The sequence below is a fragment of the Centrocercus urophasianus genome, unplaced genomic scaffold (genome assembly GCF_019232065.1).
Source record: "Centrocercus urophasianus isolate 14NV4802_14NV808 unplaced genomic scaffold, USGS_Curo_1.0 seq_23, whole genome shotgun sequence".
Classification (NCBI taxonomy): Eukaryota; Metazoa; Chordata; class Aves; order Galliformes; family Phasianidae; genus Centrocercus; species Centrocercus urophasianus.
In genome coordinates this window covers 7,480,795-7,507,236 of record NW_024884789.1, presented here as the reverse complement: position 1 = coordinate 7,507,236, position 26,442 = coordinate 7,480,795, and the positions used below count along the sequence as shown (strand labels likewise).

The 26,442-nt window shown below is 41.0% G+C and overlaps 1 protein-coding gene across 5 annotated transcripts in view; it reads right to left on the bottom strand.

Annotated features, from left to right (window-relative positions):
• ARNT2 (aryl hydrocarbon receptor nuclear translocator 2) overlaps positions 1–26,442 on the bottom strand; it is a 92,979-nt gene that overhangs the window by 8,190 nt on the left and 58,347 nt on the right. For 4 of the 5 annotated variants that reach the window (XM_042823996.1, XM_042824000.1, XM_042823999.1 and 1 more), the window contains 9 exons: positions 23,225–23,301; positions 21,111–21,245; positions 20,163–20,237; positions 14,936–15,087; positions 8,035–8,107; positions 7,752–7,875; positions 4,224–4,323; positions 3,477–3,615; positions 1,228–1,393 (listed from right to left, as the gene is read on the bottom strand). In XM_042823996.1, coding sequence (XP_042679930.1) covers positions 1,228–1,393; positions 3,477–3,615; positions 4,224–4,323; positions 7,752–7,875; positions 8,035–8,107; positions 14,936–15,087; positions 20,163–20,237; positions 21,111–21,245; positions 23,225–23,301 — 1,041 coding nt within the window. The remainder of the gene's footprint in view (positions 1–1,227; positions 1,394–3,476; positions 3,616–4,223; positions 4,324–7,751; positions 7,876–8,034; positions 8,108–14,935; positions 15,088–20,162; positions 20,238–21,110; positions 21,246–23,224; positions 23,302–26,442) is intronic. The other variant, XM_042823997.1, reaches the window with a different exon arrangement.

The following is a 26,442-nucleotide window of genomic DNA, read 5'->3' as shown; positions in this document are numbered from 1 at the left end:
CATCTGAAGTAAACAATTACAGCTCTTCCTTACTGACATTACTACACAATAATTCAGCTGACTCAGAAATCCTATATTCGTTTTATTAGCCAAAATAAAATTCATCTAAGTAGCTCTTAAAAAAAAAAACTTGCAATATTTGTTTTCTCAGAAGAATAAACTGAAATTAAGTCAGTGAGGCAAATGATGCTCCTTTTCAGCAAAAGAGTGACTGCAAGCCAGAGGTTGAAGACATTCGTCTTTGTGAAGGCTGTTATTAATAGCATCCAAACTGATGTAGGTCAGGAAATGTTTCTCATTAGGTGAAAGGGTTCCTGCCAAGTAGCTTAGGCCTGAAATGCAAGGCTGTCTCATAAACAAATGTACAAAGCCTAATGGAAATGAAAATGGAGTCATGAATAAGCTCTGCGGGAAAAGCTCCATTTCACTGTATTTATTCCAAGCAATGCAGCACAGGACTGAACTTAGGGGACTGAACTTAGGGAGGCTGATCTGCTCCTGTCGTAGTCTCAAGAAAGAAGTGAAAAACTGCACCCTTTACTACGATTCTACCTAAGTTTTCTGGAATTGCAGCCTTCTATCAGCCAGCAACATCTCCCATGCACTCTGTGTGTGTTTATCACTGACAAACCTTCAATTTTTTTTACTCTTGAATCTTGTTGTACTCCTGGAGTCCAGAAATCTTCACCAAGGGTTCACACAGTCTGAAATCCACTAGCTGAGCACAGAAAAGGAAAACCACTTCCCAAAATGGCAGCATGGTCAGCACAATCCTGCGTCCAGCCAAATAGCAGCAAGCCATCCCCAGACAAGGGGATAACACTGTGCCATCAGAGAAGTTGAAAAACTGAAAGAATGTAAATTTTATCGTGCCATTTAGGTGTTATCATTAGAAGTAGAGACTGAACCTTCTGGCTACAGTTTGGGAAGACGTATTAGTGGCACAAGCAACCTATGAATCTTTCATGACACAACTGACAGGGAAAAAGATGCAACTTCGTATTACGGAATGTCACAATATTCCAAAGTCTGCTGGATGTAGAGGATGCATCACGGAGGGAACAGGTTATCGCAGTCTGCTGTGCACAAAACGAGAGCAGAACCTTTTCACACCCCAAGCTTCCCAACTGAAGCACCAAAAGACAAAGCTGGAGGATTTTAAATTCCATTTGTGCCGCAACGTTTCATTTTTATGGGCATTTCTGTGCTGCTTTGTTCAAAACTTACCGAACCCTGCACTTCGGTTTGCTAAGCTGGAGTAGGCATTCCCACTTGGAGAAGAGGTGGCAGGGCTGGAAAGTGGGCTGTATGATGATGGATCTGCTGGGTAGGTGTGACTTGTCCCAATCCCAAAGGGAGATGACTGAGCCTTGCCAGACTGAGACGGAATTTGCTGAGGAATACGGGGTGAAAGAAAGGAATTATTTTTATTGTTGAAGAGCATCTCTACAGACACACGTTCTTAACAATACACAGCATAAACTAAATAAATCCTGCACATATGAATGTGCACTTTCTCCCCATCTCAGTCATATTTAATTTCTGTCAAAGCCAACATATTGCTGCGTAAGCAACACAAGAAGCTATAAATCAACACTTATGGCTCTCCTGCTTATTAACTTACATGCAGGCAATAAGAGCTACTGGTAAAAACAAGATTTCCTTCACCTCTATCACAAGGATTAATCTCAAACTGAAGAGCTGTGAAGAATTAGTTGCCATGTGTTTTGATTTTGCAGTGCCACAGGAAAATCACAGTTATCTGTCTGTCTTGTAGAACGTAGGGAGTTTTCAGATGATTAGAGTCACCAGTGCTTGGGGAAAATTGGCCAAAGAAGATAATGATCTGCTTACACTCCCTGCCTCAAGAATACAGGGAACAAAGTTATTTTGCCTTGTAAAAAAATTTGGGAGGTAGTGTGAATCACAATCCCTGGGAGTAGGGAACAAACAGTCCAACTTGGATTTAACAGGGCAGCAAAATTAATTCAAGGGTATTAAAAAGCAACTTGCTGTCATTTTCACCTACATAATGGTTTCACCACAGAATCTCCATGAATGTTATACAAATGATTAAACACTGTAAGACTGCTTTGAGATGTATACTGAGACTAAGGGAGGTGAAGCATGTCATCCAAAACCACGTGCTACAACAAGTAACACTACAGATAAAATCTGCTAATAAACTATTTCCCATCTCCTGCATTATGAACAAATGCAGAAGTTCCAAGAAAAACACTGCCTAGCCAGTTCCACAAATAGAAATAAAAGGTGATTACATCTCTAGATGCTTTAATGATGTGAGCTGCTATTGGCAATCAATGCGCTCAAGTGAAGATTGTCTGAGACAAACGCAATGAACCTGGAGGAGGAAGAGAGATCCCAACAGGCATATAACATGATGAAGATGCTATTAATTCTTCAGCTCATTTCCAAACTAAGACATCGTCCATTTCTAAAGCTTTTTTACAATGATAAGGACAGCATGTGTTACTTCTGCAAGGCTTAACTCTTTCTTTACAATGAATGAATTCCAATTTCCTCATGCTCACATATAAACTCTGTTGACTTGGACAGAAAGAGGGATGAGTAATCCTTTAACGTCACTTTTAGAATCCTCCATATTACCCAACAAAGTGCCAGCTTACAAATGTGTTTGACTGAACAGGTGTGACAGAATAACCATGGCACACTGAGGGCTGGGCAGCATCAATGTGTTTAACGTGGAAGTAACTCAGTTACTCAAAAGGTATTTTATCACCCAGCATAAGATGTCATTCTAACCTACCAAACAGTGGAAAGTTAGTGATTAAGAACAGCATTAATGATAGTCAGAACACGATTATTTCATATTATTCTTTGTTTTGAAGCACTTTATTCTTGTTAACACAAGAACAAGAGGTGACTTCTGGGTTAATGAAGCCCTGATGCTGTTATGGGGCACCTCAGGGAAAGATGTGCTGTCTCCTCCAGCATGCATCATAGTGTGAGTAGCACTGGGCAGTGCTAATGGAAAGCAACAGATTCTGTGCCCTCTGCTCCGAATTCACACCTGTATTTGGATGCACCACTTGTTGATTGTGCTTCTAACTGTGTATAATATTGCCAGATGCAAGAAAGAATTAATGTGTGAGCCTAATAGTAAATTGTAACAGTTGTCCTCTTTTATTTCATTTGGTGCACACAAAAATAAGTGCTAGACTGAGACCTTCTATTGGGATTTATGTCAGCACAGCAACTGTAAATATTATGAACATTATTACAAACTAAATGCAGCTACACATAGGGCTGCTGTCTCAAGTTATTATAACCTGTCAAGGAACAGAAGTGGAGGAATGGATTTATCTCTGAGAATAAATGATAGAAGTGAAGTACATTTAATCAAGTTATAAATGAGGTTTAGCAAATCTTACCTAAAAAGAAGAAGGACTGCAAATCTCTAATGACTATGAAAACAGAACAGCTTTGACTGATACCTGTCCTGGAAACGGAGGGCGATTTCCTGTCCAGGCAACCTGACTCTGATTTAGCTGGCGAGATATCTGTGTCAGATTCTGGCCTGTTGATGAAGACGACTGGATGTCGTTCACACCAGGCACATGTACCACAGACGAACTGAAGAAACAGATACAGTTCCCAGCTTTAGGACACACTCCCAGTGTACAAAAAGTATTACAGATATTGAAATTTTCAGAATCAAGATCACATTAGAACTGTTCCTTCTGTATTAATGAAAAATGACTTAAAACATTACAGAACTACCGAGCATACTGGCATTCTAAACAAGTTTTCTGTTCCCATTAATACTGGAGTCCACTAGACTGGATCATTGACAAATAGAGCCCTTGAGGCAGCCTGCACAAGCAGCACAAGGCAGCACAAAGCAGCTCGGGGTAAATCTGTGAACCTTCCTAGTTGGGTGAATGTTCAATCAGACAGACATGTGAGCCTGCCCCATCACCTCTCAGATTTGTTACTGCTTATCTTTTACCAATGTCACCATCACAGCAACAACTATCTACTTAGCAGTCACTATTTGTATCTGAGTAAACCAAATCTGCTTGTAAGCCTAGCGCAGATGCAGAGACATCATGTAGGAGCAAAGGATACAAGAAGATAAGTTCATACAGGCAAAGAAAGCCCTTTTGCTATAGGTTAGTGTGGTTTCCACCAAATTGAAGGAAACAGCTTGCACTCAGTGCTCAGGATCTGGACTACAGTACCTGAAACTCTTTCCTGAATGTCCTGGCTGAAATGGGCTTCCCTGTGAATACAGCTGCTGGTTTCCTGCTGTGGATGCTGAGGCCATCATTTTTTTATCTGCTACAAAAGAAAAGTGAATGAAAGAAAAATAAATGCTTAGGGGACAAGAAAAATTACTTAAAGAAAATAGCAACGTATACACACAGCAGGGATTGCTCTTCCCTTCTCAAACTTTTATGAAAAAGCCCTGTGGAGTACATTATGACACAAAAGAGCCATATGACAATTCAATATGAAATTAGAGACACAGCTGGCTTGAGTGTACTTCACAGCCCTTCCCCAGGATGTACCTCATTAATGCTATTGTTTGCATGGAACACGACACTGCTACATGCCCTGCAGTCACACAGTCCAGACCTTCGTGGTGCCCACTGGAAGCTGCTCCAGATCTTGCAGCCTGTTTGTATGGAGGCAGCAGCAGGGTTAAATGCACCAAGGAATTGTATCAGAGAACCCCTGCTCCATTCAGCCAAGGGTTCTATGTGTGGCTTGGGAGAGCCAAGAAATACAGTGCAGGCATTGTAGTGGTGTGGAAAGACAGAGTAACATAGTGAGTAATACACACATGGAGATGCCATTAACTTTTATAGTCTGCTCTTAATGTGGCAACTGGAGATCAATCTCTAGTTGAATTAGACAACAATGCCATTCAGTCCCTTAATTTAATCTTCTTGAGCTGAATTATTCTGAAGCCCAGGGAAACCTCACTGCTATTTACTTCTCTTAAAATAATTGAAAGATCCGCTTCACCACCCCTTATTCACTTTCCCCATTTTCCCTTACTATTTTCAAGTGTAAAACACCCACAGCTCACAGATGGCTTTGCAACCACCTGATGCTACACACCTCTGACAGGCCGAGAAATCAAGTCTGCCTCCTCAAATTCCCCTTTGCTCTTTTCATTCTCCCACTCACAATTGCCCTCCTGGACACAAGGCCCACACAGCTCACAACCAGTACAAGTATTTTGTAGCTTTCTCTACCTTTTAGAGATCTTGTGAGCTTGGTTCATCAAGGATCTCCAATACACACCACCTCTTTGCTGTTACCTAAGTTTTTATTATGTTATTTTCTTAACAAGTATCTAATATCTCCTTCACAGATGAAGAATTCACCTCAAATTACATCACAAGAACTTCAGAGAAGGAGGATGTATGCTACTGATGCAAGCTGGCATTGCTTCTCCTCTTCAGTGTAGGAAATTGTAGAAACTCCTCACTGGCTACAACCTGCTCAGCACAGTCTGGGCTGCAAACTTACACTCTGATATAAAAACAGCAGGGAGAAATGGGGACAAGGGGACAAGGGCTAGAGAAAGTTGTGCATATGGTAGGAGGGACTAATTGAGAATGGGTTGGGGTAAGGACATCTCCAAGAAGAAGGGAAGGGCAGATGATTTTGCCTTTTTTTTTTTTTTTTTTTTTTTTTTTTTTTCTTTTTCCATCCCCCCCCCCCCCCCCGCCTTCAGCAGTGTAATTCTTGTTTGAGACCTCTCATTTTCTAAGGCCACCCTTTGCTGGGATACCAAGCTTTCAGGGCTGGAACAGGCTGAGCCAAAATCCTGCAGCTATTTTAGCCATTTGAAAACGTCTCAACAGCAGCACTGAAAACGCTCTAAATGAACTTGAATTCCTCAAGTGGAGAAAAGTTACCATGGCAGCTAGCGGGTCCATGCTGCGGGATGAAGCCAAGACAAAGGGAGCAGCTAAACTAATTGCAAGCAGCTAAATCAGCTTTAAGAACTCTTATTCCCATTCATGATTTGCCACACTACTTCACTGCCCTTACCATACAACACTGTATATCTACTTTGTTTTGGTGCTTTACCTGCATCCTTATTCCAACTCCTTTTTAACTCCCTTCCCTACACCAAGGTCCCTTTACTGGTCAGCCATTACTCTTGTGGCAGCAGGACCAGTATTTCTGCCTGCAGAACGAACACCTCTGTCACAACTGTACCACAAGGCACCTGTATGAATGGGTGATGCCAGCCCTCCTCTTTCCACTTCAGTTTTTAATTATGTGTGGCCACCGCATGTGATTATCCAACAATTCCTGTATGTCAAACCTGTATTTTTACAGAACATAGCAGAGCTTGAGATCTGGTACCAACATAATGAAAAAGTCTTGCGAGCAGCACACAGGTTTGTCAATATTGGTTTTGGATAGCCTATCTCATCTCCGACTGAGAACCATTTCTTTTTATCATTCAGAGAAGACCTTGATCACAGCTCCCATGAGAAATTCAGACATGGTAAGATACCAAAAAAAGCATACCCTGTAAATTGATGAGAATAAAAAGTGAAATGGCATTTCCAAGAACATAACCTCTCAGCTACCTCACAGCTTGCTGCACCCTTAACCCTAACCCCTCCCCACAGTTGAGAGCTGCCTGAGAAAGAGCCAATGAGGCAGCCAAAAAGCAGAATGTTCTTGCTTGGGAAAACATATTTTAGTGTTTAAGGTTAGAGTCCTGCTACCTTCTAATGGACCCCTTTTATGGCCTCAGCTGTAGACTCACTGTTAGAGTAGACGGAAAAGGATGAACAAGAATAACAAAGTTAAGAGTAAGAGCAAGAGGAGGACAGAGTACCAGGGCTATCCTGCAGCTCCACTACCTTCTCTGTTAGAAAAGGCCATGACAGACACAAGGAACCAATGCAGTGAGGTCATCTCCCAACACCCCTGGAGCCAAACCCTGTGGTTGTCTCCCTCATGTGCTGCGTGACATTTGCACATTGATTTACTTAAAACAAATGTAAAAACTTCTATTTTTCAGTGGGGACAGTTAAGAACAATAAACGATTAACAAGTTCTTCCACAAGCAGTGGAAATAATGAGCCTTATTTCCTACAGATATATTTCAGATGACCCCTTCAGCTGTCAGTCTTCTCAACGGAGGGCAACAAGCAACATAAGCTGAAGTGAGCTAGAGGAATGTCTGCCCAGCTGACAAGTTGGCTGCTACCTCTTGGAACACGGCTGGGGAATGCTTCACTGAGGGCACTTTGTGTGCACTCAGTCCTCACAGTAATTTTTTTGAAATACAGAAGAATGTAACTATTTCTCAGATGCATACCAATGCAAAACATCAAAGTAGAAGCTTCTGATATGATGAAAAATTTGCTTGCTTACAGCTGCTTGGTAACCTTCTTGATCAATGCCTATTTAGAGAGGTGAACTCACATCTGCTGTCTAAGAAAGAAAATATATACTTGGAAACTGAAAATTCTGCTCAGAATGTTTAGCATCTATGAACAATTTTTAAGATCCCTTTGTGCAATGAACAGCAATAAGTAGCTGGCCACATGATAGCTGTTCTTACCCCTTGAGTTTTACATCTTTGGGGGAAATACCCCAAATTCTGGAAATGTGCTGCAAACAGACTTTGTTGGAAATTTCTCTGTCATGCAGCACATTCTCACATGGCTGCGCTCCACATCATGTAACCAAACTTAAAACAGGGTGAAAAATTAAACACCACTTACAAGCAGTTATGCCAGCAAACATCTCAGCAAATCTAGGATCTCGCTCCTGGGAGAAGATAGCATCCGGCTTTTCCACAGACTTCCCACTCTCATGAACGTTAGCTGGTATACTTGGAACAGGCACCTGTACAGATGCACAGAGGAAGGTAATTCCCTCCAACACATTTCACAAAAAGGAGTTCAGGGACGGTCACACCGCATCTTTAATTTTGCTGAAATCTGCCAATGCTTTACATTTTAAAAGATTAGAGGCACAAATATGAAAAGTACTGAGAAACTTCACCTGAGATAAATCATAGGATGACAGCCCATCTCGCTGATGTACTTCAAGTTCTGCTTGCTGCTGCTGAAGCTGCCTGCGAAGGAAACAAAACGATGTTGTTACAAAAAACAATTAAGATAGAGAAAAACGGGCAGCGGCAGTTTTCTATTTAATACTGAGAGAAATGTCTCTCAGGCATTAAGTCCTTTCCTCTGAGATTCATCCGTTTTGAAAGCTTTTACACTCAGAACACTTGCACCACAGAATGTGATATGGCACATGAAGAGCTTTTCTGTATCGGCACAGAAATATGGGTAGGTAATGGAGGATGGAATGCAACCTCCTTATACATGACTTAAGGATTCACTTTTAACCATCACGAACATCTTCCTCACGTTAAGGATGAATATGCCAAACCTCTTCCCTGATCCTGCTGAAGTAAACAGGAAAAGTCCAGCAACACCAATACATTACACCAGTTAATAAGAAAAAAGTGATCAGAACCCTGTTTGAATGGCACATGGAACAGTATGATGAGTTAGAACTGAATATAAAACCTTTGTAATAAAATCTCTTTAATATTCTTCAGTTCTACTCTCCTAAGGATCCAAGTCCACATCCTATCTCGTTTCTGAAATCTTTTAAGTGAACATCAAGAAATAAATTCGTACTACTATGTAAATGAAATCATTACCTAAAATAAATCTGTGTTGACAAATGTTACAGAAAACACAAGCCTCCTGCTAAAGCTAATCAAACAGAAAAATGTCAGTTGTTCAAAGGAGATAAGAATCACTGGAAGTAATAGCTTTAATCCAATTATATGAACTTAAGAAAAAATTAAATGTGCAGCAGTAATAGAAAAATACTTCAGAAGAAACTGCCAGAGCCAATAAACTTTGGGGGCTGTATGCCAGAACAAAGAACTTTAGCATCTGCAGATGCTTGAAATGTGCTTGATTTGTGTTTAGCATCAGGCACTGTTCTTTAACTACAGCAATTAGCAATACCAGCAGAGAAAATCATTGGAAGTCACAAGAAATAACCAACAGGTGACATTTCCTACTGATGAAGACTTGTAGGGACAACAAGCAGGTGGTGACCACCCAGAGATACTCACATTCCATATGCACAAATATTATTTATAAAAATGTACGTATCTTTTTTATAGCTGTCATGTACCCAGCACAGTGATGTTCTGAACCCTTTTATCCACTCGCTTTTTAAGATTGGAAAGGACAAATTCACACATCAAACCCATGTGTGTCCCAAGTCCCAGCTGGGACTGCAGTGTGAGAGCTGCTCAGGGCAGCACTGAGCTCCAGCACAGTAGGCACACTGCTGCCATTCAAACCCCATTCTCAGCAGCTCATCCACATGCACTCTGTAACTGTTTGATAACACAGGACACAACACTCGGCTTCTGGCACTCTGCTGACTTTGAAAAGGTTGGAATGGTCCCTCAAAAAAAGCTACTTGGTTTTTCCCACAGAATAATATCTGAATCCCTGCAGAGAACTTCGGTTAAAGGTTTTAGTGGCACAGAAGTGGAACTGGAATATTTTGTGACTAAATGCTTTGTCTTTTGCGGATTGCACCCTCCAATGCATGATTTTCTTTGTACAGATACATTACCTGAATGCTCTGCACGTTCCAGTAACAGCTGCTTTCTGTCACTTGGTCACAATCAGCAAGATTACTCCTAGTTTAGGGATGCACGCTGTACCTATGATGCTCTTTGCCTAGTTATCAAAGGAAATACAAACCCTTCAAAATGATGCTAAAACTCAGAGATGAGGATAACACTGGAGCTGGATTAATGAGCTTGACAGCTGCAAATGATACTTGACAGTGGTTGCAGTTCTGTATGTTTCTGACTTCTTTCTGAAGAAAAAAGTCACCTAACAGATGAGCAGTCACAGCAGGCAAGATGTTCCAAAATAGCAAGATTGTGGACTTCAAAGCTCTGGATAACTAGGATATAATTTTGGTCACACGTCAAAGGACTGAGACAAATGTTGAGACCAAATAAAACAGACTGGGAGCAACACGACAGCAATGGAGGGACTACTCCAACTTTTTCCACCCTTTGATGCCTTTCAGTCCTGACTTGTTGCTTTTCCATGTAATTCTTCACACAGGCACTAGCTACTATTAGGCTCAGTGGCAAATTAGACAAAAATCTGTGACCTGCAACACACCAGATCAGAGCAGATGGCCAAACACATACTGCTAGGATTACTTTGTAGAGTACATAGTACACAGAATCACTTTTGTGCCATGAGTAACAAGCAAAAATGTCACTCCTCCAGGTCACCAAAGAAGCATGGATTTTCCACATTGCTTCAGCCAACAGAGAATCCCTAAAAAATTACCTCTGGAACGCAAAGAAATTCTTTGTTCTGCAAGCATAAAATGCACATTCTTCCAGCAGAACTATGGGAGGTAATTTAATCATGGTAAATCTATGGGGAAGTTTTTCTAAATACCGCCCTGTGGATAATAAACACCCATCAAATCCTGTTGTTAACGTGAAAGCTAATTACACTGTTTCATTTGTTTTTACTACCAATGCCTTGGTGCGTGTGTCAATAAACAGCACATTAGGTCTCTTCTGTTCCGTAGAAAGCATGTTTTCTTGATTCAGCTCTATACATACAAATGAGCCAAACCAAACAGCATGCTCACCAGTTATTTGTTTTGTAGGCAGTCCTGTAACTCAGTGCTCCTTTGCCCTTCTCTATCATCTCTGATACTTATTAAATATTCATACCATACTCATGCAATACATTACAGCTATCACACTGTGTTAACAGCACAGAACTCAGTGAACAACCCACTAAATCCACTTCCTATAAACATCAAATACTTGAGTGTTTCTTCCTGAGCTCTGTGTAAGGTACACTGCATCAAAGTCTGGAATGCAAAGGCAGGTTAGCATCTTTGCTGCTACTGTGTAGATAGTCTGAATGATGTCTGAAGCCTGAAAGGAGCCACACTACAGTTCCTGGAGCATCCGACCAGGGAGAGCTGAAGACTGCTGCTGTGGGCATGTCACCCAACCAGCCCTGCTGATTGAATGGCAGCAGACACACATCCCTTCAGGCATGGGGTGCCAGCTTGTTTCTTTAAGGTGGTACCAAACAGAAACATGCTATCAGTTTCGGCAAAACTGAAACTGCCTTCTGACAATTCTATGATTCTGTGATCCCATAACCTTTGGATTCTGAAACCAAAAGCCAAACTATCTTTGGTTTCTATTTTGGTTTCACACCTTAAAGGAGTAAATGGAAGAGAAAGTTCTGGGCTCTGTGTGATACCCAACACAGCAAGTAAAGTATTGCCCAAGTCAACAATTCCAGCCCATGCTGCAGAATTCCAGGCTCACCCCTTGATCCAGTATGAAACCAGGACAGTGTGTGGCTTGAGCAAGAAAGCCCTTTGCAAAGCTGAAGCTTTTTGGCAGTTAATTCAATTTTACTTCCATTTGGAGGAAAAGGAAATATTCTGAACCAGTTCCTGTGGACACTGAAGAGGATTTCAGCTGAATTAATCTCTCCATATAAACAGTTGCTTTTTCAGGCATCAAAGCACACACATTTCCCTGCTTTGGACAAAAAGTCAGCAATAGAAGTCTTGAGACTGCCCTCATATAGTCTTGTTTCAGGAAGTCTTGAAACTCCTCTCTGTCTAGTATCCAAGTCACTGCTGTGAAAGGGCCCATCTTACACATGTCGTGATGGATCAGGCAGCCCACAGATGGCATGGGGATCTTTAGCACCCCTACCCAAGAGAGAAGAATTGGTCTCAACAGCATTTTGGCCCCAGAGAATCAGAACTAGGGAGCTGCTCTCCCCAGGCACGGCTGATTCATCCTGCAGGCTGCCTCCAGCAGTGACCCGAGCCAGCTGGCTCCAAGATGAAAACCTGGAAACTCAGGGCATCTGGAAGATTCGCAAATGCATGCAAAGGAACACAGGACTTCGGGGTTGACAAAAATTAAAACATCAGCATTTCCAGAGAAGTCAGAAAAATATCTGATCTCCCTGTTTTTCAAGACTTCCATTGTCACCACGATGGATTATTTCATTCAAACGCTGCTCTGCGTACTTTCTGTTAGATAAACATTAATCCCAATTATTATTTCTTTCTGGAAATCAAACAGCCTCAAATGCACAGGAAGATGTGGTTGGATGGGTGACTTTTCAGCCGAACACAGCACAAATGCTAAACATTAAATGCTTCATTTCTCCAGGAAGTTTCTCTTGGATGACTGTACCCCAGTGAAACTGAGAGTTTTCTTGTCTTTTTTTCTGCAAGGAACTAAGTGAACATTTGAACCTAATTTCCCAATATACTCCGCACCAAAAGCAGATTTGGAAAGCTGAGCGTTTGAAGCTCTAAAGGAAAATCCTTAGAGCAGAAAAAGGGAGAAAAGAGAAAAGCAAAACCAAAACAAACAATAATCAATGAATCCCTCCACAACTGGATCCACCACTGCCCTCTGCAGTCTTTTGGGAAAACATTGCTTGCTGACCAACAGAATATGAGAGCTATGCCATGAATGGAGAGAGAGAGGGAAAGATGTATGCCGTGTGATTTCAATTATTTTCAGATAAAAAGTTATTTAAACCTAGATTTGTTGTGTACATTGCCTTTTTTTGAATTGCTTGTTGAATTTTTTTTCCCCTCAAGCTTGTATATCCTGGAGCTGGCCACATTATCATAGTAAGAGATAAAGTGTCTCTCCATGTAGCTGTGCAGTGGAAGGCAGCAGTGCTTGGTCTCCTGGTGAAGCACTTTGCCTGACCCAGAGCAATGGCTGCAGCCACTGACATATTTGGATGGCCAACAGCACTGAACCGCCAGCCTGAGCAGGAGCTGAACGAGGAGGCAAAAGGCAGCAGTTACCATGCCAAATAATGTCTCAAGGCATCTAAGAAATCGAAAGTCAAAACATGATCCCAAATGTGCGAAAGCAAAGATATATGCCTGGAACAGCACTACAATACAGTGAGTTCTCTTTGGACATCTGTCTGAGAAGTGTGAGAGCACAGGGAGAAAAACAGAAAACAGTTTGAATAATGCATTCTTTCTACCATTCAAAAGCAGACATATAATGGGCTGTATCTTGCCATAGGACCAGAACATTTTCAACACAAGAGAAAAGAAGGAACATCCACTGTCAAAGAAGCAGCAGGCAACTTCCATATTAGGGCAGCATTGCTGGGTTGTTATTCAGACCCAGCAAAAGAAATATAACAGGAGCCAGAATCTGGCACAATCCTATTCATCTCAGTGACTGCTGCAATGCCAAGCTGAACAGTATAGAGGACTCCCAGAAAGAAGCATTCCCAGAGTAAACACAGTGCAGTCTGCAGTTCCACCTTCTGAGCTGTGGACTCCTGGGAACAAAGCACAATTAAGCCATCCTAGGACAGACTGCAGCAATTACCATTTACTTTGCTGGCCTTTTTTTTTTTTTTTTTTTTTTTTTTTGCAAACAAATCATTTTGAAAAGAGATATAGGGCAACATAAATGTGGAAATATCAGTGCAGGAAGTATCAGGAAGATGATCATCCCTGGTTTCAGGCCACTTGTTTTCAATGAACTGTTCGGTTGTTTAACTTTTAAAGCACAAAAGATCTAAGCAAATTGATTCTAATGATGGGTTTCAAGTTGCTGAAAGGACAGGTCTTCCACCCCAGGTATGTGTCATGTCCAAATACCTTTCTTCAGCAGCAAGTCAGGGAGCACACAGAGACACTTATGAGATTTCTAAGATGAAATGCCAACACCCTGGGGCTTTGGTTTTCCAAGTAGAATTCTCACCATGCATCTCCACTGGTAGATTGCTTATTCAGCATTTCCATTACACAGTCCAACAGGTTGAGATTTTAAATCTAATAATTTCCTCAAAGTTAAACACTTGGCAAAAAAGAAAAACAAATAAGCCACCAAAAAACCCAGGTCAGACCAGAAGTAGATTTTGTTTTAGAAATAATTTAAGTTTACACTAGAAAGAGGAAATATTTATGAAAAGGACATTAAAAAAAAAAACAACAACAAAAAACTCTAACAACTACAAAAGCAACAGCTTTATCAAGACCAGATTAGCTTCTGCAGTTGCTGCCTCCGAAATCTTCTCTGCTCAGTTAAACAGTGACAAACCCCTGCTATACTCCTAGCCAGACTTTTCCTTAGAAGCAGTTCTATCAGCTACAGAATGAGACACTCACTAATTCCACCTCCTTCTAAAAAGTCCAGTGACAGATTTTTGGAAGTTTTTATTCAAATACATGATGATTCCATTCCCCTTTTCGTATGAAGGGCTGGATCTATCACCATACTTAGGGATATTCTACCAGATGTTAACAGTAGAGGAGTAGCCCTTCCCACTTCAACCAACTAGGAAATCATATTGCCATTGCTTTTATAGGCTGCAAGAGCAAGCAGAGCTCAAGGAGAAGATACCCAGGATAACAGTAAGACCACAGCAGACAAGAGGCAGGAGTCTTGTTTTCTTGCGTGATACTTATTAAAGCACACATGTAATTTTCTCTTTGGCTTAGGAATCAGGCTAACCTTTCTCCAATATCAGGACAGCTGGTCTGCTGCCGGAAGCTCTGTGTTAGTTTAAAGCAGCCTGGACTGAGATCAAGGGGCCTGCCTAATGACAACAAAGATAAGTGAGGATTCTCCTTGTGCAGCCAAGGCCTGGAAGCATCGCAGGATAATGAGAGAAGCAGCTATGCTGCAGGATCTGGTGATGCAGAAAAGCTCTGCTACAGATTGGTACAGAGAAACAAAACGTGGCTAGTAACACAAAAACCTGAATGGGCATTTACACTGCTGAACAGCAAAAAGTAATGCTTCGGTTCTTTCCAAAGCACATAGATGAGCACCTGGAAGGGCACATACTTTACATTAGTGTTGGTGCAGATGATGTATTCAATCTCATCAGAGTAAGGATTCTGAAAGGTGAAGCTGCTGGTTCTGATCAGCATCCACTCCCGGTTTTTGGTACGAAATCGGTACATCACAGACAGGACTTGACCTTTCAGTTTCACAACCTGCAAAACCATTTGGAAAGGTTAATAAAAGGAGATTGCTATCTGCTGTGCAAATGAATAACAAGCAGCAGAAACCAGAGTGTTCTGAACCTAAATTACAGAAAGCTATGGACAAAGCAGGACAATTCTTCATTCAAAGAGACAATAACCAAAATTTGAAAGATGTTTGCAGCTATTTCTTTCAGAATTAACCCCCCAAACACATTTTGTTACATAGGACATTCACTCCAGCCTGCTTATAAAGAGCATACAGATTCAGGAACCAACAGGTTGTGCTGTTATCCCAAGAGGGAAGCTTTAAGAAGGTTTTAATATGGAATATTTACCAAACATTCCATATAGAATACATATTTCCACAGGAACCAAACTGAGGCATCTTTTAAATATGTATATCATGAACTAAACTTTGTACCTGAAATAGAAGTCCACAAGAAAACACATTTTATGAGGTTGCCTGTCTGCTTTTCTGCTTGAGTATCTAGCTGTACAATTCATGTGTGTGACATACTAAATCACACTACATTTAAGAAAATACTTAATGTTTTCTTTTTCCTTTTTGTAGACACCGTATGTGACTATTTTGACTATTTGTTTTTTTTTCCTTCCCCAAACACATTACAAGCCCAAATCTGTCTTCAGATGACTAATATCTGATCCTGAAACACTCTAAATATTACATAGTGAGGACCTCTACCTGTCAAAGTCTGTCCATGGGGATTCTGATTTATATTTCCCTGTGGGATTTAACTCTACTATTTCTCCTTCCCACGGAGTGCAAAGCCAACACAGGTGCTCTCTCACTACGATTTTTGTGCCTGCTTATTAACATGAGTAACTGATGGAGGGTTCTGGGTGTTAACTCAGCGGTAGCTAAGAAGCAGACACCTGTGTTCATCCAGCCTTTGTGGTCTCAGGGCATTAACCTCTGTCAGAGGGGTGCACAAGAGCATGGGGGGCTTCAACTACCCCAGCACGACTTGGAATCATCTTCCTTAAAGACAGAACTGCTCCAGAACTAAAGATGTCGAAGCGTTGCTCACACAGTCAAGCTTTTCTGTTGCCAAGACAACCACCAAGTGTCAGCCCATCTTCCAGACTGCAATTCTCTTCTGTTTCAATGGTAAGAGAGAGCAATAGGATGTTGGTGACCTGGTGCCACATCCTGACATGATTCCGCTTCTTGATCACTGTTGCACTAAATAACAGGATTACTCAGAAATGGACTCCCAGTCAAAGCAACTGCTCATAACTCCGCAGTAGAAGAAGTTTTAACATATGCCCTGCCCTTGAAGCACAAGAACAGATGTATTGTGCAGACTCCAAGACACAAAGCTAGCAGGAGCTGTAAGCTATTTTTAAGAAAGACTACCCAAGAAAAGCCTATCAAGTTCCTTTTCAGAAATCTCTGTTCAGGGACTTGGTCTGGCACCCACCTAGCTCTGCTAAGCATCTGCTCCCTTATCTCTTCTGTTCACTGCCTCTTCCTAATGATAGCAAATGCCTTAAAAAATCATCGTTATCTTGTACACTTGTTTCCTTATAATAAGCTTTCCTGTCCAAATGCTGACAAGCTCCCTTTACACCTTATTTTTGCCAACAAATGAACAGGTAGCAGTATTTAAGAACAGTATTTAAATTGCCTAAGATAAGGCAGACAAAGAGAGGAGTAAGGATGAAGAACCTGACTACATTTTGTCAAGAAGCAGTAAACCAGAATGAAGAAAACAGTTAGAGAAGGGTAATTATTCTGAATTAGGAGGACAGAAGAAAAAGAAGAGGGAAATAATTGAATGGAGAAAGATAACTAATTAGAGAAAAATTGATGAGAAAGAAAAAAAAAAAAAAAAAAAAGAAGTGGAGGTACTCATGACCTCTTAGATGTATAGGTGAATTTTTCAGTGTAGAACAGACCCAGCAAGATCTTGCAGGGATGTTGAACAGAGGGCAATGAGAACTTCCAAAGGATGCACAGAAGTCAGCAATTATGTTGGACAGAAACAGGTAAATAAAGATAGATGTAACCACAGATGAGAGAAAGACAAAAGAGGTTTGCCTCTAATTCAGCAAAATACTCAGCAGTGTGCTGAGCTCCAAATGTAGTGGGAATTAAGCATGTGCTAAATTAAACTGCTCTTATGGGCATAATTGAATATAAATGAATTTACCACATACTTATGGTTAAGTACATGCTGCAGTGCTTTGCTGAAATGAGCCCTGAAGATTACTTCTGTGATATCTGAAGTTAAAACAGACCATTCCAAAAGAAGCAATTTAAAGCTGATAAATAAACAAGAATATCCTCTAGAAATAGTTCCAGTAATTACACAAAGCCAGTCAGATCTCACACATCACAAGCAAAGACTGTTCCTGAGAAAATCCAAAATCGGAATTTGAAAAGAAACAGGTCCCATAATAAATCAAGAGAAAAGCACCCATGAGTGTAGACCAAAAATTAAAAAGATAGGATGGCAAACTGCTAGCAAGAAACAACTGCTTCTTGGCTTCACAAGAAGAAATGATGAGCCAGCATTTGAATGTGGAGAGCAATATGCCACTGCCCATTTTAATAGCATTAATGAATAAAAATGGATAGTTAATTCCTTATTGGGCAGCATACTTGCTTATAAGAAGTCTGAAGTCAGATATCCGGCAGTGATCATTTCCAACTCTGCCTTTGGTAGCTGAAGTTTCACTGAAGTCAAAAGTTGGGAACCAGGTGCCAAATTTCACCATCAGTCTCCCAGTATGATGGATAAAACCAAAGGCACTGATGGCAGTGAAAGTGACACAACAATGTCTCAAAATGGGCAATGAGGTCCAAGGCCCAGGCAACCCCAGAAACAAGTGTGCCAGCTCCAGACTCTGGGGCCTGGATTGCTCTTTCACTTTGATGAGCATCCAGATGAAGAAGCGTGCTTGAAACAAAACCTGCACCCTGGCACTATAATTGCACTGTATGAATTATCTAATAATCCTGGCTTTAAGTCAGAAGAAAGCTTAGATGGTTTAAAATAATTCCGCTGGCACTCACCTAGGATCTCTCTGTTTACTTTTTATTACTCTTCCACAAAGCTACCGCTGCCAGATCTCAGGCAAGGAAAAGGGAGGCCTAATGCAAACAAATGCACATCTTGTTGTGGATTCTCTATCCTTGTCCACTGTACTTCCTACAAGTAGTTATCTCAGAAAACCCTGCGCTTCCATCAACAAGCAATTAGGTTAGGAAATGCGTTGCAATTCTGTTTTTGTCATTTCAAGCTGATCAGCTGGCTACAGGACTGAATGGAAAGCATACAGGGGAAAAAAAAAAGGTGCAAAAAGTATTACTATTGCCCAGAAGAAATCAGAATAATGACTCATAAGGCATAAAAAATTCAGAATAATGAATCATAAGGCATAAAAAAAACCAAAAACTTTTGTAGTTTGAGTTCAATGTGCAACATTCTTTAATCAAGAAATTTTTACTACCACACCCAGACCTTGTATAAGTGTCCAATCTGAATAGTATCCTACTGGATATCAAGTAGCTGTATTCTGGATCCTTTGATACTAAGCTCTATTTGTTGACCTTGGCCTTGAGAATATCTCATTCTGACCTGATTTTCCCACCCTGATGAATGAATTTATCTTCCCAAGGAAGTAAAATCTTTGAGATGGATGCTGGCAATTGACCAAAACCTGCATACCCATCCCTCCCTCCTCCCCTCCTCTGTTATGAACAAACCTGGTTCTGGCACTGCCAGCAAATTAAAAATATCAAGTTTTAAAGGGTTTGGGGGAGGAAAAAAACAAAGAATGGTTTATTGGAAATCAGTTACCTTTTTAATGAAAAGACTTCTAAGGCCAAACTAACAATAATAAAATAAACTGCACTGATCTATTGTCCTGAAGTATGAATAAAGCAAACATTAATTCTGTAATAATATATAAAGCATTGAGATCACTGATGGGAAAATTGTGAACTGTCTTCCAACAGTGCAGACAAATAAAATAGCACAAAAGAAATTCCAAGTGAATGTTTAACCTTTACTTTTTTACATTCTTTAGAAAATAAAAACCACCTGGTGCATAGCTGAACTGTTTACATCAGGCTTTTATTCCATGATTGAAATAACAGCCCCAATCACACTGCTACCGTACTGAACAAAAATATACAGAAAGAGGAACGGTCTGCTAAAGAAACAGCACAGTATTTTCATAGATTGGACACAGGTTGAGAGAAGAGGAAGGTTCACTTCTAATTTGTGGGTTTTTTTCCTGCTGCCTTTCTGCATGACCTTGAAAATCACACAAATCCCTGATCCAGTAAGTCACTTACGCACATGGCCAATGCTAAGCAGTGACAGCAGAGTCCCCAGGAAGTGACTCCAGGATACAGCAGCAGCCCCTGTGGCCTGGTGCAATCTCAGCAAGCACACAGTGAGGACTGAGCCTTTAACCAGAACATTATTCAGCCTTCCTGAGCCCCAGGCTGCACTCAGACAATCACAGACGGATGTTTGACATGTTATTATCTAGCAGCATTCTGTCACTGTCTCTTGGATGAATTAGTGGAATCAATCATCTGGGCTTTACTGAATCACAGCATATGTGTTTTTACTGCTTTTCTTGCACCACTGGTGCCATCAGGCAACGAGCTCTGGGAGCTGAGCCATCTGAAAGCTCCTCCTATGCAAAATCACGCAGTCCTTTCACTAACCCAACAGGCAAGTCTACCTGTGATGGCATCAGGGTAGCAGGAAGGGTGGGGAGGCCAGGGATGGCAGAAACGAGGAGTGGGACCTTAACCCTGGTGTCAGCAAGCCATCATGTACGTTGAGCTGCACCATCACACGTGCAGGAAGGTAGGGCAGGTGATTTATTTCTGAAAACAGAGCCAACAGATGCCGCAGCTCAAACTATGGTTTATGCAGCTTGACTGTTTATTAACAGATCAACAGGTTGTCTTCTATTTTGCAGCTCCTTCTCCTGGATAATGGAAAAAAGTACCTTGGAATGTAAAATAAAAGCTATTTCTCTGAATAACAGAGTAGTTAGTAAGTAAATAGCAGAAGAAAAGGAACAAGATGCAGTACCTGCTGGAAACTCTCTCTCAAATGGCTTTGATCTTCAGGATGGCAGAATTCTAGAATGTCTTTCCCCAGAAGATCCTAGAATAAAACAAAAACTGTGTAAAAAGTAAAACAAAATTGCGTAAAAAGCCCAAACTGCAACACAACTCCATGCACGGATCTGTAAGTAACCCCTGCAGACGCTGGATCCATCATCCTCAACAGGACTACTCAGTTAATCAAAGAAGAACACAGAGATCTGTAGGCTTAGCTGTAGGCATCACATCTTGCATTATATTTGTACAGTTCCACAGACATACGAGATTACAAACAAGCATTAATTCCAATACCCGTGAAATGGTGCCTTGAAAAGACCAATCTTCTACTAAAACTATTTTTTGTGAAACATCAGTCATTATAAAACTACCTAAAATCAATATAAATGGAAAAAACGAATAAGTAAGATATGATTTTTGCCTGTAAAATAGAAGTGTTGAGAGTTATCTGAGGGAGGGTCACAGTAGTCAGAAATTCATTTATTATTCTGCTCAGTTCTATGAGCAGACTCCTGCTGAGAGGAGCAGGATGTCAGTCTAAAGGAAAATAATGCCATAAATGATCCCTTCTTCTTCTTCAAGAAACTGGCAGAAGTTAAGAATTACAGGACTAAAACTCCCTCCAAGCCCTGTTAACTTTCTGTCACAGAATGTATTCGCTGTGCAAGATTTAAAGCATCTTGCTGTTAGGATTTTAATCGGATCTCAAAAGAATAAAGAGACAACCCTCTTAACAAAGGGGAAAAATAGATTTTACAGAAGCATGGTCAGCATAGAAAAATGAACAGCATTCAGTTCATGGCATATAGATTGTTAGCTACAGATGTTTCACGTTTTGCTGCTTTCAATTTTAATGTGCAAACAGGATTCTCCTCATTAGCTCTAATGCATGTCAGCAGTGACGGGGCCCACTGACCTGGGGCTGGTAGCCAATGACGCTGATGCATCTGGGGTCGACAAAGGTGATGACTCCATCAGAGTTGTGCCTTGACAAGAACTCAGTTGGGACTGACATGCCATTCATGTCCATGCACACCGGAGAGCTGGTTACCTAGGACCAATCAAGTCCACAGCATTTAGTCCACAGAAGACCCACCTCACGTTTGTGCAGCTGAAGAACAAAATCTGTTGGCAGATTACCGACTACCGTGGAAAGCTGTAAACAAAACGACAGCACAGATACATGACACAGACGTGCCATTAATGCTAGTTTGCAGTGCAATTAGCTCATCCCATAGCACTTTCCTAGGCTTAACAGCACAGCAGGAAAACAAATACATCTGAAGTTCCCAATAAGGGAGGGCAAAAGTAAGATTGGGTTCATCTCGCTTTGTAGGACTGCGCTGAAGTCAGGCTTCTTGGTTCCTCCTGCCCTTGTCAACCAAGAACAAGAGCCTCCCAAATGACAATTTGAGCCTGCCATTTTAGGACAGGAAGGCCACTCTATAGAAGAGGCCAACTCATTATCTGCAAATGCATCCAGCAGGACCAGCTCAGACAAACACTCAGCTTTCAGATAACCACAGTCAGGTGAAACAAACGTCACCTGAAACCCCTCAAACAACCTGAGCAAAGCTTTCCAGAGGTCATGCTGTTAGACCAGTATGTGGCTGCTCATCATGAAGACACAGCTCTCCACACAAAATGAAACACTTCCAGCCCTCTGCCTGAAACCTGTACAACCAGGCCTCTCTATACCCTACCTTTCCTGCTGGGACTACAATAAGACCACTCTTTATCTTAGAACTTTCAGAGCCAACAGGACTAACAAGGCCCCAGAATAAAAGGAAAAAAAAAAAGAACATTGTTTTGCTGTCTTGAAGCCGATTTGCTGGTCAACTGTGTGCAAGATTTCTATTTGCTGTTACAGAGCACAGCTTTTAATTTCTGCACCTTGACTTCTTTGCAATCAAAGCCATCCCCAGAGCCTTCTCCTCCTCTCCCTCACATATTCCCACTGCCTTCTCTATCGTAACAGATGTTTTGACACTCCATATTACTAATGCAATTTTCTCAGAAATAGTCTTTTTTGGCAGCTCTAACACACGAATCCGCATATCTTACTCCTCTCCATTAGTGGAATATATTACCCCTGATTATGAAAGTATGATTAACTTAGAAAACATCATGCAATACTTTCCTAAGTCTTCCATCACAATGGAGACACTGCAGAAGTGCTAATTCTTCCAGCAATGTGCAGCTGGTCACCCTGAATAAGACAGGTTTGGTATCTGTGCTCTAAGAAAGGGTCATTCTACCTTCTAAGAAGGAGTGATGCCATCATAGCAGATGGCAATGAGTGCAGGCCAACAAGAGATCACGTAAGAAGCTTTAACACATAAACTCCTGGCAGAATCCCCATACTACTAAGATAAAAGCTCGCTTTCCTGCTGTGATGAAAGAGATCCACTGCAACTGCTCTAACTCCAGCTCAGAACTCGTACAGCAACAGACAAAAAAAAAACATAATACATCAATTGCAACAGTCTGGATAAAAAAGTAAAATTTTGTTCTCACAGTTCCCTTGGCTGGCATCATGAATGCATATGAATGCATAAAATGACACGCTGAGGAAAAAAAGCTATCATCTGTGAAGCGCCTCTTGACTGCTTTATCTTTATCACTTTCAAACCAACTCCTGCAATCATCTCTCTTCAAGTAATTGATTAGCCAGCAAGAGAGAACAGATCAAAGAAGAACAGGGAGCACACCACTGTCTTTGGGAACCACTTTAGCCATTACAGCACCTGCGCTCCCAAGCTCCTTACCATCCAGAATATCCCATCCCCATGCACTCTGCAGAGCATCAGGTTGGGATGCACTCTCATTCCAGGAGCATCTTTGTTGCAGTTGTTGGGTGAGACACACATATAAATACTGAAACCAAATTTTCAATTTGTTCTGTCAACATGTTCTAAACAAGCCACTGACTGCACAATCAGACATCAAGCCAGTTATTTTCGGAGGTACCAAACCACAACACTGATTATGTTTTCTGAAGTAGTTCACGTAAGAAAAGACTGGCATTACCTGAAGCCTTCCTATTGCCACGAGGCAGTATTTACTACCTTGTCCCACATCAGCATCTTCTTCTGGTATAGTCATTCCTAAGGCAAACAACAACAAATACCATTATAGTTAGGAAATGAGGATGAGCAGAGAAGCTGCTGGCCTGGTTCCATACTATTCTAGATGCTCTACATCATACAAAATAACACGATCGTCTTCTCTATGATTCAGCCGTTATCACTTGGTTCAGATCAGATGCTCCCTCAAAGCCGTACTTGATCCTACAGACTTTAAATGCATACAGAGCAAGTATTGAAGCAGTACAGAAACTCCGTGACACTGAGATAAACAACATTTCCATGAGTACTGCTCTACAGCACATTACTGGAATCACGTTGCCACTTCACTATGCTCAGTCACTGCACACTATGCTCAGTTTTCTTTGCGAATAATCTATTATCAGCCTTAAAAACAAGGCACACGAGCTTCATGCTAACATTTAACAGACGGTTTTACTTTTTTCTATCATACACTAAACATGGGTTATTACGTTGAAAGACCGAAAAAATGCGGATTGCTAACAGTGCATGTTTCAGTTGTGTAACAGGAGTAACTACTATAAACACAGGAAAAATTTCAGGACATACATGTGTGCTGTTTTCCATCTCAGTGTTTCACAAATGGGAACACTGAGACTAGCTCTGTTTACTCACAGGTTGGCTAAGCCTTAGTAAGGCTATTTCCCAACTTAAGTTTTGAGATACCAGTTTGCTACAGAGGATTTGCAAAACATCTTCCAATAGTGACACTGCTGACTTATTTTTTTTGTGAGCTCTTTCACAAGGCTTTTCAAGGATTTCAGTCACAACAGGCAGTGAATCATTTAAGATGCACTTTAGGCATCAATGGAATTAATTGCAAAGCCAATTATGAAACAAGCACCATTTTATTCTCAAGGTGTATAGTTCTTCACATAGGTCAATCTCTGGACTATGATGGAGCATACTACTTTTTAAAATGACACCTCTGAAAAATGTCTGTAACTGCTGGTAAACGAATTGAAGTAGTCTTTGAATTAAGGATTTTGTACCAAAATAATTCAATCTTATCTGACAATAAGGTATTTATCACTTCCCATTGTGCTATACAATATAGGTCCCTCTATGGAACCACAACGTGAAGCTCTTTACCTGATCTGGATATAGAACACCTTTGAAATTAGGGCAATCTGCAGCTTCAAACCCTTCAATCTGTTAAATCATGAAGCAACATCCTAACGTTTCACACAGCACTATTCCTTCTCTTTTCTTTACACATTAGGCAAACTGCAGAATAGACTCCAAACACAGACAAGTGCCATGTTCTGAGACAGTCATTTAAGTATCTGAGAGCATAAACCTGACACAAAGCTGCAGTTCAGAGATATACTGCAGAATTATTTTTTCTTCCTTACTGTGTTTACAGAGTTATTTCTTCAACAAAAGACCTAGCAATTAGCTAGTGACAGCCCAACTCTGCAAAGGAATTAAACTTGGCAGCCTCTTAAGAAAAAAGAGAAGATTACCCTGAAAAAGCAGCACAGAACATCAACTGAAAACTGTGTCTACTTCAGACAAAATTTTGGCAGACATGTGGCTATCTGCTCACACACATGTGGTGGGCAGGGAAAGCTGAGCTACTGAAACTAAAATCAGACTCCTCCACACGACCAATTTTCATTTTAAATACATATAAAGTGGACAACTGAGAATGCAGCAGTGTTTCATCTTAAAAAAAGCTGTGAACAAAGGGGTAAACCAAGAGCAGGACAAATGAAATGATGCAGTGGTTTAGGAAGGAGCATGAGGACGCTGACTTTGATGTGAAAGGACTGCAGCAGAGTACAAAAACAACCCACACAAAGAAAGCGAACTGGAGAAGGCTGTGACACTGGCTGGAAGCCTGCAGCAGGGACTGCATCCCTCTGGGAGGTGCCTCGGGCCTGAACCCTGCACCAGGGGCAAACCTGCAGGACCAATGGCCAGCCCCAAGGATTAACTTAAAAGTTAGAGCTTGAAGCAAGCACAGACTCATGCCCTGACTTCACTGATAGCACAGATAGCCTCTAGGTCCTCCCCCCCTGCAAGGGTTTTCTGGGTGGCTGCTTTTTGCTTCTGAGAAGTGGGCTTCTTCAACACAGGACCCTTTCACAGTTTCCATTTTTAAGGAAACGATTTTAGGCATTCTGATAATCTGATAAGATTAAGATAATCTTAACCTAAAGGTCTTCTCTTAAATGGAATTTTCCATTTGGAGAGGTCAATTTTCCTAACTTGGTTTTCCTGACTTGGTTTTTTCAATCATTTCTTTAGCTGCACCCAGTGTATTTATTGCAAAGGACAGCAAAGATACTCAGCTGGATGGCTTCCACTTTGCATAATCATTTTTCTTCAGCTTTCAACAACACTTTCCTTTTTAGGAACTCTGTACAGGCTCACTACTGCCCAAATAAACTGAAAGCAACATAAACAATCTCCAAAATTAAACCTAGCTAAGCAACACCATTTCTGATGGAACTCCAGCACTGACAAAGGAAATGGTTGATCTAAATTTCACCTTTCGTTGTTTTTTTCATTTTTTCTTTTTGCAGGATGGATTACATTTGGTCCATGTAACACATTTATCCCACACTATGAATTAAAAAAAACCAATCTGCCTGGAATTCATTGATACATGACCCAGTGAATTACTATCCCTGCCCTAAAAATGCCTATGGCAAAGATATGCCAAAACGATTGTTGACTTGTTTGTAGTGCAGGTGCTACTATTGATAGCACTCCACAGGCAGAAACTACTTTCTTTACTCTGCTGCTGATAATTATGAAGATTCAACTGTGTGTGTGCCTCTGTACAAAGATGCTTTCTAGAAGAAATTCACTTTTGCTTTAGTAAGCTTCTTACTGAGCATATTCCAACGAGGACAGTTACATACACGCTCTTCTCACTTACTACCAGTTTCTCTAGCTCTTACAACATAATGTTGCTCCTTACGTTCACCAAGCACCATCAGAATCTCCAGAAAAAGCTTCAAAAGCATGCAGGACAGCAACCACCACACTGACCTTTTGGAGGTATCAACAAAATAAACATACAGCAGTTATTCACATTCTTTATATGCAACTCTGACAGAGGCTGTATTTCTCAACACCAAATACACGCTTCTCTTGAATAATAAATATAGTGCTATGCTTGTTCAAGTT